Source organism: Protopterus annectens, chromosome 12.part0 (assembly GCF_019279795.1).
Source record: "Protopterus annectens isolate FY-2018-M chromosome 12.part0, PAN1.0, whole genome shotgun sequence".
Lineage (NCBI taxonomy): Eukaryota > Metazoa > Chordata > Ceratodontiformes > Protopteridae > Protopterus > Protopterus annectens.
The window spans coordinates 1,387,119,846-1,387,134,190 of record NC_056746.1 but is presented as its reverse complement, the minus strand read 5'-3'; the positions used below and the strand labels follow the sequence as shown (position 1 = coordinate 1,387,134,190).

At 44.4% G+C, this 14,345-nt stretch overlaps 1 protein-coding gene across 1 annotated transcript in view; it reads right to left on the bottom strand.

Moving 5' to 3' along the window:
• Window positions 1-14,345, bottom strand: part of TBC1D20 (TBC1 domain family member 20) — a gene marked incomplete at its 3' end in the record, with an annotated part of 536,871 nt that overhangs the window by 221,026 nt on the left and 301,500 nt on the right. Inside the window, 1 exon segment of the mRNA XM_044090446.1 lies at window positions 9,230-9,371. Within this exon segment, the coding sequence (XP_043946381.1) occupies window positions 9,230-9,371 (142 nt within the window).

The window sequence follows — 14,345 nt, the reverse complement described above, 5'->3', positions numbered from 1 at the left end:
TGGTGTATGATATCCAATACCCATCTGTCTTGGGTAATTAAACTCCAATTTTCTTTGAAAAGTGCCAACCTTCCTCCCAAAGGTGCTGCCAGACGAGAAGGCTCTGGCAGCTGAAAAGGTAGGTCATTGGGTCTGTTTACGAAAGGACTGACCCCTGCCCTCACCAAGACTGTGCAGGAGAACTTCCTGTTCTAGGCCTGAAAGAGCCCTGAGCTCTGCCCCTACCACGACTAGATCTACCCCTAGACTGGGAATCATAAGAAGGATACGTCCACCCCTTAGTAGGCCAATTTCTACTAAACTTTGGAGGCTGGACTTGCAAAAAATCTTTAACAGTCTGCATAGACTTAGCCTTGTCTTCCATTTTCTTTAAAACTGCCTCAACAGGAGAACCAAACAACACGCCAGATTGCAAAGGAGCATCTAAAATCCTTGTTTTAACATGGTCAGACAAATTCTGATCCCTCGGCCAGGCGTGCCTGCGAAGAACTGACCCAGTGGCAGCCACCCTAGACGAGGCCTGTACAGCATCAAAACCACATTGCAAAGAATGCTTACCCACTTGTTCAGAAACATGTACTAAATCTTGCAACTCTTTACAATCAATACCTTCTGCCAGAGCATCAACTTTAGCCTTCAATTGTGAAAGGAGATAGTTTTGGTATTTCAACATGTGAAACTGGCAATTCAAAGCCCTCATAGCAAGAGTGGAAGAAGTATAAACTTTCTTTCCCCATCTATCCAAGGCCCTGGCTTCTTTGTCTGCAGGAACCGGATTCTTTACAACAGAAGCCTTAACACCTTTAGGCCCCTGGCTAACAGTTTCTGGGTCTGCCCTAGGATTCTTAAAAAGAAACTTATGAGCTTCAGGCACCCTGTAATACCTATCCGGTTTAACAGGAGCAGGAGGCAAAGAATCAGGATTAAGAGAAGCCTCTGTAAAAACATCTTCCACTACATCCAAAACAGCAGGTATAGCCAAAGGCCTATGCTGGGGTAAAAACAAAAATTCCCTAAGCCTTTTCCTGGAATCAGAGAAGTCTTGACCTTCCCACTTAAAATGCTCCCTCATGGAATGAAGAGTTTCTGAAAAAGAAAAATCCTCAGGAGGAGAAGCAGAAGGAGTAGAATCATCCACATCAGAATCAGAATAAGGAGAGTACTCCTGCAAGTCTTCAGCCGAAGACTCTGAAACATCTGAAGCCTGCTCAAAACTCCCTAGCTCAGGCTTCACCCTAGGTCTCTTATCAGGAGGAGGCATAGAACCCCTAATCAAAGTAATCAAATCTTCTACCATTTTAAGCATATGCTTCTTGGGCACAGTTCCAGAAGAACTAGGGGTGACACCAACTGAAACTGAACCTGGCCTGCCCCTGGGAGAAGCCTTCGAAACAGAAGGAGAGGGCCTAGCCACCCTAGGAAGGGAGGGGAGTATAGTAACCTGAGAAGCCCCTTCAGCCTGACCTGCCTCCTGAGAGGCCACATCTTGCAATAATAAAGTCTCACCCTGGGAACACAAAGAAACCTCCGGTGGCGCCACCGGCTCCACCGACACCTCTAAAGAACCGGCGTCCAATACAGACGGTTCTTCTAGCCCAGGCTTAACTGCTTTGTCCTTGCGCTTCTTCGAAGAAGCGGGCGTCGGAGCATCCAACGGCATTTTATAATTGCACCGCTTCCCAAAGACTAACCTGGCACAATCCAACCTTCTCTTTATAGTGCGTTTATTGAATCTAGCAGAAGAGCGACAGCCAACAACGTCGTGCTCAGGCCCTAAGCAAGGAATACACAAAGTATGATAATCTCTATGCGGTATCTGTTTCCCACAAGAAATGCAATTATTGACTTTTTCTGACATCCGGTAAGTCACTGAGGCAAGAAAAAACTAAAATATTCCCCAACGGGGTACTTAACCAACTTTGAACTCGGTCTGAAACTTCGAAATCGAAAAATCTCAGAACGCCAACCGGCACTTGCAATGCTGCTTCTGCATCGGACCATGCGGCAAAAAAGACTGAGGATATGACGTCAGTCATGCGCATTTGTACCCTGACGTCCTGATGTCAGTCAAATGCGCCCTGACCGACGTCAGCCTTATACTTTGATATTCGGGCCGACCGAGGACAGCGGACTACCCAAGTGTAAGGACTGCAGCAATGTGAGATGAAGAACATCCACATATATAACATCCACCTCAGACAGCACACAACACACAGACTAAAGTATGCTGAAGCAACGAAAAGCAATCTTCCTAAACAATGCTCGTCTAGACTGCCTGTTGTCAAAGCTACGCCTCAGCAAGCACAAAGGCACTCAGAAAAAACACCTATCACCACACATAATCACCCTCAGTGGAGCTCCAAACACTAAACCCCTCAAGGCAAGCAAACACTTCCCAGGACTCTCATCATAGGGGACTCCATTGCAAGACATACTGATGCCCTTCTAGCCAGGCTGAACAAGATAAACTGATAGCTGCTTAACTGGAGCCAGAATCAGCCAAATCAAGCAAACACTCAGTCTCTACACTACTTGCACCACTATGGATTTCATCATAGCCCATGGAGGTGTGACCTGAGATGTACCTCCCTGGTCTATAAGGAGAGAGAAATTATGGAGCTTTCAGACTATGTGCCTCAGGCTGGTATGAGCCTTGCCCTGAGCAACATATTGCTATCACCGAAAATTATGCCATAATATGAACAAAAAAATGACAGACTTCAACAACTGGCTGTCGTACTGGTGTCACTAAGAGGATCCAATACTTGTCGCTTGGGAGGACATGGTTAACGCACCATGTTGCTTTGCCAATGATGGTTTGTACCTTTCGCCTCTAGGCTTTAGAATATCGGCTAAAACTTTATCCAACCCCATAGTGCCTTCTGAAGGCAATGCCAAATTGACAAACATATTGATGTAGCAAAATCAACTCAATTCAACCTCAAGGTGATACTGCTCAATGCCATGAGCCTAAATTAAATAATTACTCCCTCCATGCTGTCTTCATGCTCAAGAACAGTGACATCTGTGCAGTTACCGAGATGTGGTTTAAAGCAGCACAGAGTACCACAGCAGGGCAAGGATTCAGTGCCTTCCACACTTTTAGACCAGCAGTTGCACAGGCAAGGACTAAAGGTGGAGGTGTCAATATCCATCAACAACATGCATACCTGTATGGTGGTCAAACAGGATGACATGCTGCAGTTCCTCCAAATGCAGATCACCAAAGACAACATCCCATACCATATCCTAGCCAGCTATAGGTCACCCTCCATGCCCCAAGAAGCTCAATGCATACTTGGACCTACTGGAGACAGATTCCATCCAAACTAACACCCTATTCATGGAAGACTAGTTCTTCCTCTATAGACTGCGAATCCTATACGGCCTCATATCTACAGGCACAGAGGCTCCTGGATTTTGTAAACGCAAACACTGGTGACTTAATAGTGACTATACCAACTACAGGCTCAAACATCCTGGCTCTTCTGCTCACAAATATGGGAGAATGCTGAGCCCGCCCCATCATGTCTCATCCTCCCTGGTAAGGTCCAATCATAAAGCAGTCTCCTTCAAATTTAAAATAATCTCCATAATCCCACAAAAGCCAGTAACATTTAGGAACTATTCCAAGGCAAATTACCTTTTAAGTGATTGTAAAAATTCAATAACCCTTCAAACCCCGAGAACACAGCTATCTACGCTAAACTGCTCTCAGAAATTCTGTACAACCATGTCAATGGCTGCACAGAGGCTGCTGTACCTACCAGAAGCAAGCCCAGAAGTAGCCCCAGAAACAAATCACCCTGGTGGCATCCCAAATTAAAGATAAACAAAAAGAAAACCATTATGGCAAAAACAGAAAGGATAATTCCCATAAAGATAAAAACTTTTCTGTCAAACTACATAGGCAACTAAGAGGGCAAACTACATCAAGCAAAGCCAATTTTGAGATTAAGATAGCCACCGAGGTGAAAGGTAACCATAAGGCCTTCTTCAGCTATGTCAGAAACCTCAAGGACAGCAATGTGTAGTGCTGGTTAATGGTGTCACATTCACAGAGCCTGCTGATATAGCAAAACTGTTAGTGGACAAATTCTATTCCTACTTTACCCCCATTCCTTACCCCATACCACCCCCTCAAAATACCCTGAAATAAAACCCTTCCAACTGTAACTAGAGAACATATACTGGCTGTGCTTGCTAAAGCCAAGAATACGGCACTCAATGAACCCCAATAACACCCCAGGATGCCTCCTGAACATGCTAAGGTGCATCTTTTACCAGGACCCCTGGAGTCATTTAACTATAGTCTTAAAAGGTTCTATATTACCATATCGAATTGTAAAATGTTGAACGCTCACGAGTGAAAATGAACTTGCTACTGTGGGGGGGTTGTGCCCCCCACACCCCCGCTAAATATATATTCCAACTCCAAGGTCGCACTACAGTGAGGAAAGGGCAAATATTCCAGTCCTCACTATACGGCGATCCCCAAAAAAAAGTTCGTTTTCATACGTTTTCGCTCATATGAGCGATCGACATTTTTACCATTCAATATGGTAATACAGACCCTCTTAAAACAGGCTTTGTGCCACATGAATGGAGGACTGCGATGGTCATCCCCCTTCATAAGTGAAAACCTTCAACAGATCCTGAAACTACAGACCCATTAGTCTGACTAGTCTTATCTGCAAAGCCATGGAAAGAACCATCATGGAAATTATCAACAAGGACACTGGAGAGCTCCAGACACTGAATCCATCCAGTTTAGTTTTGTCAAAGGAAGGTCATGCTTCCTGAATCAGATGGCTTTCTTTGAAAAGGTCACTAAAGCAATGGATGAGGGAAAAAACTGTTTACTGCCTACCCAAATCTGGCTAAAGCACTTGATACAATACCCTATCTGGGCATTGCTAAAAGTTATGGATCTGGGTAAAAAACCCCTTTGTAACACACTGGATAGCTAGCTGGCTCACTGACGAGACCCAGCAGGAGGTTAGAATCATCCACCTCCACAAAGAGGATGGTCACTGAAAAGTCCCCCACAGCTTTGTGCTAGGCCCACTTCTCTTAGGCATATACTTCTCAAATGTCAAAGCCAATATCAAAGGCCTCTGACTAACCAAGTTCACACATGATTTCAAACTGGGAGCAGTCACTGAATACCCCCCCCCCCCCAAAAGGAGAGAACACCCTTCAAGAAGATCTAATATGGATAAACACTTGGTGCAAAATGGCTTAAAACTCAATACCAAGAGATGCATTATAGCACCTTTGGAGAACCTGGCCACACTGGGTAATAACGTCATCAATATAACACCCCTAAAAGTTGATTCATTAATTAGGGATCTGGAAACTCATGCAGCTAGTAACCTAGCCTTCAATCTACATGTGTCCAAGGTAGTAAGCATATCCTTGTATGGTCCTCAACTTATAAGCAAGGACAATGGCATCTAGGTCCAGAGAGGTCATTACACCACAGTACTCCACCCTCAAACCCATCAGAGAGTATAATGTCCCCCTTCAGTATGTACCTAACCAGACACATCCAGTAACTGGAACATCTACAAAAGGCTGAACACAATGTTCTATGCTAATCACCTCAAAGCCTCGTCTCTTTCCTTAGTATCACACAGACTTCTGAGAGGTGATCTTTGCCTGGTGTACAAGGCATCCCTGTACTTTGTTTTGATGAAACTTTTGCACACCTGCAAACAAACATCAGAACTACTTGATTAAAAGACCTATATGCTACGTGCAACAAATAGGACATGTTTACTAGAGAATTCCCATTCTCTGAAACAGGCTCTCCATCTATTTGAAGCAGAGTTCCGCCCCATCCTTATTTAAGTGCAACATGAACCAATAGAGGGTTAATCAGAAATTCACCCTTGGTCTGGTGCCTGTCTCTGATGGAGAGGCAGTCAGTAAATCACCCCCAATATAAATCAAATTTGTGGGTCACATTTGGGTTGCACAACTAGGCTTATAAGGGCCCTAGTTGTCCTTAGCCTAGTATACAATCTATGAACCTATGAAATGAAATCATGAGACTGCACACCCCAGTATCCTTGGCAATTCTCTCGCACTGATAAGCTGCTTTGAAAGCAGATTAGACAGCATGTCAATTGAGAAAGGAAACCTTTCCTTTGAACCAATCCTATGAGGGCTCGAAACAGGATCTTTGTTTGAGGAACAGTTTGGTATTTTCGAAGATTTAAGATGAGACCCACCTTCTGAAAGCAGTCTACAGTGATCTGTAAGGCATCTAAGGTCTCTGATGTGGACCTTTCCTGAATGAGACAGCTGTCTAAATAGGGGGTAAATGTGAACTCCTACAGTTGTGCGATGTGCCATCAGGAGGAGCGAAGCATTTTGTGAAAACCCAGGATGCAGTAGGCAGCCCAAATGGTAAAGCACAGAACTGAAAGTGAGAACCTGTTGCTACAAATCATAGGTACTTTCTGTGGCAGTCTGCTATGGGGGCATGGAGGTAAGCATCTTTTCGGTCTAGACGGACCACAATGGCATCTTGAAAGATCATGGGCAGTAAGTTTTGCAACGTAAGCATTTTGAATGTTGGGATGTTGAGAAATTTATTTAGCTCTGAGCAGGTCCAAGATGGGGCTCTAGACACCCTCTTCTTGGAACTAGAAGTATCCCAGAGTAGAAGTATTTTCCCTCTTGCCCTGGAGGGGCAGGCTGGATGGATCCTTGGTGAAGTAGCTCCAACAGGATAGGTGGTAAGATGCTTTCTTGCCCTTTTGGTTGCTTTGGAAAGCCCAGGAAGAGTAGTATTTCTCTTAACTGAATATAGTACCCCTTCTATCCGATGCCGAAGACCCAATGGTTTAGAAAGGAGAGTCAGTCTGCCAGTGGCTTGGAGGGGGGTGGGGTGGGAAGGGGTAAGGGAGAGTGGAGTAGAGCAGTAACAGCTGTTTTCTGTGCTGCATGGGCTCTTTGGAGCCTAGTGCTCTAACTGTTCTGGCTTCCTAAATTGTCTTGATCTTTTACCACAGGTCTTCTCCTCTTCTCTAGGTGGAAAAGGCCCAGGTTTAGAATGGTAATTCCTAGTGTACCTTGGGGTCAAAGAGTGGTACAATTCTTTCACAGCTTTAATTTGCTTCCCTTTCTTACCCATCTTCTTGAAAAACTACTCAACTAGAGGTCCAAAAACAAATTCTTGGACTAGTGGAGCACCCAGTAGTTCAGCCTTGAACTGATCTAACAGGGGCTGGGTCCAGAGCCATGCAAGTCTATGGATGACAAACTGTGGCAGCTGCTATGCAAGATGGATCTAAGGCATCATTAGGGAATGTCTGGAGATTTGTAGAGCTTATCTTGCTATCTCGTAAAGGTTCTATCCACAGTACAGTTTGCCTTAGTTAGCATTTTGTCTTGAGGTACTTTAGCATATGGGAATTGACAATTCAAAGCTCCCAGTCTCAGGGTGTCAAAGGTATAAGCTTTCTCCCCAATCTGCCTAATAATCTAATTTTCCGTCATTAGGCAAAGATGCCTTGCTGGTCCCTTAGATATACATTTTGTGGATTGCACGGAGACTACAAGAAGAATCAGCTTTTGGGTTTTTGTACAGAGGTTTGTGAAATTCCAAAACTCTGTAAAGCCTGTCCTGTTGCTCAAGAGCAGGCAGCAGAGAATCAGAATGTAAAGCAATGTCTTCAAATACATCACCCAATACATGTACATGAGGAAGTCAGTGGTCTGGGTGAAGGCAAACCTAGCAGTTCCCTATAGTGGTTCTGGGCCTGACAGAACTGCCTACTTTCCCAACTGAAAGCCTCCTTCATTCTTCCATGTTGGGAATCCCCAAAGAAAAGGTCCTGGGGTGGGGGTGGGGGGGTGAAGAGAGAGAGTCATGAGTTTGGAGAAGTTTGAGGGGTCAAGTGGCCAGAGTAAGACAATTCCTTCTCAGAGTTGAGGCAATCTTCCTTTTCTTGAAAAGCTACTTTCCCTGCTCCTTTTAGAAGGGGAGGCTTCAGAGGTGGGAGAATGAGAGGACTCTCTAGATTTAATAAAGGCCATAAACTCCTTTGCTATTTTAGAGAGGTCTGAAACCCCTTTGCTATTTTAAAGAGGTCTTGAGCTTTGGCCTGGAAAGAAGGGAGCGAAGGCGGTAGTGAAGAAAAAGTGTTTTGTTTTGGTGTGGGTGCCTGTTTTAAAGGGGTGACAGGATGTGGTCATCTAACCATAACTTCAGCTGTAGCTTTGGTGGTTGGGGAAGACTGGGAGTCTCTCAAGAAACAAATGCACGGACGTCAGAAGCTGAGGTCTGCAGAGCAACCTCAGACCCGACCAACGTGCGTGCTGTGACTGTATTTGTAGCTAGGCCAAAAACCATGGCAGCCTTTCAAGGGATCACACCAGTATGTTTGGGCTTAAGAGTTGCTGGACCAGGGTCTGCAAAGACGCTTCACCTGGGTCATCAGTCGACTTAAGACGTGTAGCTGGAGATGTTCTTTTATTAAAGTCAGGGTCCTTGGCCTATCTTTCCATTATTTTAAATGGTACTAACAGCCACAGCAGTTTAAGGAGGTCCTGCATTAGCAGTAATTGCAACTCCACCAGGCATTCCTTATGGGTGGCTAGTAGCCTGGCCTCAAGTTTGAGAGTTTTCGCATAGAATTTTGCACAGTCAGGATAGTAAAACGCCATGTCGAGGTCCCAAGCAGAACAAAACAATGGAAAAATCTTTATGCAGGATTTGCTTCACACACTTCAATTACTTCGAGCATTAAACAGAAGAATTTCCCCAAAAGGGTACTTATCTGACTGGTAGAAAACTTTCTGGACAATGAGCCTACCAATGGACTGCGAGCATACAGAGTACATGTGAAGGGCACTGGACTGCACAGCTAGAAAGAACTGAAGACTGTTGATTGACACTTCTTATATGACATCCAGACATCAGTCTTCGGACATCCATCACCTAGTAATAATGTAAAGACTCTAGAAACTAGACCAGTTGCAGGCTTCTGTATGACTGGAAAACTCGAGACTCAGTACTTCAAGAACGACTGAAGAACATCAGTAGAACACAGCAGTCGTAGTGCCACTTTAACAGAACTTTCAATGAAACATTTTTGTTGAAAATCTATACACTTGTATCAGTACAGTACAGAAACAAATAATGCTGGAACACTAAAATCATGCTTGACATTCCACACTGTTAATCAAAAGTCACTGACAAATATATATTACTTACCACAGCTGCAAAGTAAATAGGCATCAAGGGATGACAGGCCAAAAAGAAGTCATATAACCGCACGACATGACGAAAATCTGATAAGACATGTCCAAACCACGTGATAAGCCAACTGAGAGCAAAGATGGTTCCAACTTCAGCACTACAAAAACAAAACAGGTTTATTAGCCTGGTAGTGATATGTATTTTTATTTATTTATTTTTTTTACAGGCAGAAAGACACCATTTTACTTTGTCTCGCCATCCTTACAGTTTCCCCACGTACAGCCTAATTAATAAAGCTGCTGTAACCCTGCACAGGATAAAATGTGAACTACCACACCCAGAGCTTTACCAGAAAGGCTCATCCAGACTCTGCTACACTTTGCTGTGAAGGAAAGGTTAGTTTGCTGTTATGTTTTGTATTTCTGTATTTGTATTTCTGTATTGCCTTTCTATATTTTGAATACTGTAGTTTGTTTTCTTTACCTTGTGTTTTGCTTGCATTCTGTTTAACAGCATATTAAAACTTCAAAAGAGACCACAGCTCTCTGGCAGAATTTTTTCCGTCCCTCCCACCCATTTAAGTTGTCTTGTTAAATACCACTGTCTTTCTAGTTGCCCGCCTCTTATGTTAATCTGACCATATATCTCATTTCTCTCTACTTTCACTGGCTTATGTGAGTAATCACAAAACCATCACTTTTGAAATCCCACCCCTTCAATTATTTAAATTTATTGGCCATCCTACAATATTTCATAGTACCAAAATACAAAAGTAACCACCCCTTTCAGTCCATCTTGCTGTTTTAAAAATAGTAACTCCACTAAAGCTTAACTTTTAAAACAGGTAAAACTCAAGTTACCTACTTTCATATCTAACTTCTCTAGTGCACACTGCAGAGTGCATTCTTTTCAATCTTACCTTTAAGCATCCCTGTTACTAGCACTTTCTCTAATACCGAAAAAGATAATCTCTACTTGACTCCAAGTAGACTTTTCTCTATCTGTTAAACCTAGCACTTGCTCCTACAGTACTTATTACCTTGATATGGCACTCTTATAGATAGCACCCCAAAAGGCTAACCCCATTTCTCGGTCACTCACGTCCCCCGGAATCTCTTTTAAAGTTTTTTTGTCTAGTCCTTCTAGCATGTCGAGGGATCAGTTGCTAGTGTCCTCTCCTGCTCAGCTGGTGAACCTGGGAATATTGAGGCAATGTTACAATTGCCTCATGTACACAGACAACCCTCTCCTCCTCCCACAAAACACAAATACATGCGAGAGATGCAACTATACGGCCAAACTGGAGGCTGAGCTCTCTCAACATAGGACTGGCAAGACCAGTCAGGAGGAGAAGGTTACCACACACACTATAGACCCAGTCTCACATAGTACCATCACAACCTCAAATCATACACATAAACACACAAAGACATACTCGGCGGCTCTGATCAAAAATCTACCAAAACAGCAGAGGCCACCAAAGCAGACACCCAAACAACCACCACCTCGGAACACAACACCTGCAACACATAGACCTCACAGTCAGAGTGTCAAACAGTCACAGCCCTTAAGGCCAAACACAATGCCAGACACACTAGTCATTGGTGACTCCATAGTCAGACACACTGACGTCCCGCCACCAGACTGAGTAAGGAGAAGGTCACAGTAAGCTGCCTGTCGGGCGCTAGAATCCGCCACATAACGCAAGCACTCAGGTCTCTCAACAGCAGGTACAAATATGACTCAGTCATTGTCCACGCTGGTGTAAACGACCTGAGACGTACCTCCTTGGACTACATGAAAAGAGACATTGAGGAGCTCTCTGATTATGTAGCCCAGGCAGGTATGACCCTGACCTTGAGCAGTATCCTACCTTCACCAAGAATGATGCCACAATACAGAGATAAGATGATCAGCTTTAACAATTGGCTTAAACTCTGGTGTCATTCAAAGGGGATCCAATGTCTGTCTGCCTGGGATGACATGCTGGACAAGCCACGCTGCTTCGCAAGGGACGGCTTGCACCTGTCACCCCTGGGATTCCGGATATTGGCAAAGGCTCTTGCCACCCCATAGTGCCTTTTTAGGCAAGGCTCAAATTCTAAACCTACCACCCTAGAACACAAAAAGGAAAAAACTAAGGGTAATGCTGCTCAATGCCAGAAGTCTAAATCTCAAAATGCACGCACTCGAGGCCCTTCTCAGTATGGAGAACATCGATGTCTGTGCAGTGACAGAAACCTGGTTCAAGGCTCCTGAGAGCACCCCAGCACTATCAGGTTTTACCTCTTATCATGCGTTCCGCCCCAAAATCCGGACAATACCAAGAAAGGAGGGGGTATCCATATTCATCAAAGACACCCACACCTCAAGACTGGTGGCAACGCACGATGCATCGGAGACCATCCAGGTGCAATTAACCATAGGCAAGACTGCTCTGCAAATTGTAGCATGTTACAGGCCACCCTCACAAACTCAGGAACCTCACATGGCCTTCCTGAAAACACTAGAGGGATAAATGTATCACCAAACACCATCATACTAGGTGACTTCAATTACCCTAATATAGACTGGGAACACTACTCAAGCCCAAACACCCTAGCCCAAAAGTTCCTGGAATTCATAAACTCAAATGCCATGGAACAACTAGTCACCATCCCCACAAGAGGAGAAAACATACTTGATCTCATCATCACGAACATGGGAGCACAATGTTCAACACCGGAAGTATACCCCTCACTGGTGAGATCAGATCACAAACTAATCTCGCTGGAGGTCCTCATCCCACCCCACCTGAAATAAAAAGACCACAGTAAAGAACTTCTCGAAGCCGACTTCACACTTCTAAAGACTAGTGTGGTCTCCTTTAAGGCCCCGAGCCGACGGAAAACAGTACTCAAGCCGCTGAATCACTTACAAATGCCTTCTACCAGCACCTGCAGGACTGCATGGATAAGGCAATCCCAAGCAAAACAAAGACTCTTTGTACCAAAGGCAAGCGTCCACTCTGGTGGACCCCAGCCGTAAACAAACTCTACAACAAAAGGAGGAAGCTACTACAAGATAGAGCAAAATCCTTAAAAGGTAAGACACCCTTGATCACTATAAGTAAAAAACTAAGAGCTCTCATAAAATCATCCAAAGCAAATTTTGAGAGAAAAATAGCTAAAGACTCGAAAGACAATCATAAGGCCTTCTTTAGCTATGTTAGAAACCTGGGAGGAAACTCCCAGATATGCTCAGAACTAGTTCAAAATGATGTGAAGATTACTGATCCTACAGACATTGCCAACATACTGGCTGACAGGTTCAGTGCAAACTTCTCCCCTCCCCAAAAGGAGAGATATCTATACCAAGCGATTGCAGCCCCCAAACATCTCCAACGCCCAAGTGAGAACTGCTCTCTCCAAAGCAAAAACACAGCAGCCATGGGACCTGATGGTGTCCCCGGCTGTGTGCTCCACTTAACTCAATGAGGAATTAAACCCACAGCTAGGACAGCTGTTTAATCATAGTCTTACCTCTGGATACGCACTCCAGGAGTGGCGCACTGCAACTGTGGTCCCACTTCACAAAGGCGGTGCCTCCACCGACCCTGGAAATTACCGCCCATTAGCTTGACAAGCCTTATCTGCAAAGCCATGGAGAGGATCATAATGGACCTCATAAATAAAGACATAGGGAATTTGCAGACTTTGGATCCATCCCAGTTTGGCTTTGTCAAAGGCAGATCATGCCTTCTAAACTTGGTTGACTTTTTCAAACAGTCACCAAAGCCATTGATGAGGGAAAGGCAGTCCATACAGCCTACCTCGATCTGGCGAAGGCCTTTGATACAATACCCCACTCGGGTATCATTGAAAAACTCATCAGCTTAAATGTTAACCCATACATCATAAGATGGGTTGCAAACTGGCTGAGTGACAGAACCCACAGGGTCAGAGTTGCTGGCGCCATGTCAGACTCAAAGCCTGTCACAAGTGGTGTACCACAGGGCTCAGTCCTGGGCCCACTCTTGTTTGGCATCTACTTTTCCAGTACAAGCAAACACAGGAGGGTTATGGCTGACAAAGTTTGCAGATGACTGCAAACTGGGCGCCATAGTAAAACACACATCTGACACAGATATCCTTCAGAAGGGTCTCACAGAAACGGATAACTGGTGCCAGAGCCATGGCCTAAAGTTAAATGCCAAAAAATGCATAGTCATACCCTTCGGGAAAAACAAGGTTACCCCTAGCTACCAAATAGGTGGCAATCCACTGAGTACAGAAGAAGTTATCAGGGACCTGGGGACCCAGGTTGATAGTAGTCTGTCATTCGACACCCATGTAGCTAAAGTAGTTAGGAAGACCTTCTACATTGCCCACCTTATCATGAAGGGATTCTCATCTAGATCAAGGGAGGTCATAGTCTCCCTATACTCATCACTCATCAGACCAATGATTGAGTACAATGCCCCATTCGAATGTATCTGACCCGACACTTGCAGCAGCTGGAGAGGCCACAAAAGTTCCTCACCAAAAGGATAAAGGGTCTCAAACATCTGTCCTATGCTGCCCGACTGAAAGAACTCCAGCTCTATTCAGTCGCTTACCGCTTGCTCAGAGGTGACCTTTGCCTAACATACAAGGCCATGTCAAACCCAGATTTGATGAATATGCTTCACCTCAAAAAATCTAGATCCGTCAGAGCCACAAGGGCGGAGACTTAAACCTCGACATGGCTATTAATAGGACGTGCTGGAGGGATAGATTCATCACCCAAAGACTCCCTATGCTGTGGAATAAAATCCCGGTATATGTGAGGCAGAGCACCTCGTTGGCCTTGTTCAAGAGAAATCTTGACCAATGGATGGGAGATCGCAGATATACCCCAGGGATTACCTCAGTGTCACTGCTCAGAGGCACAGCAAAATAATGGGTATAGTTCCCCATACTAAAGGGGTGGCGTAAGCCACAAAACTATGGGCTAGGCTTGTAAATGCCCTCGGGCAGATAGCCTAGTATGAACCTATGAACCTATGAACAGCTTTACACTCACATGAACTATATAGATATATATATATATATATATATATAGATATATATATATATATATATATATATGGACAACTTCTCAGTGTAAGAAA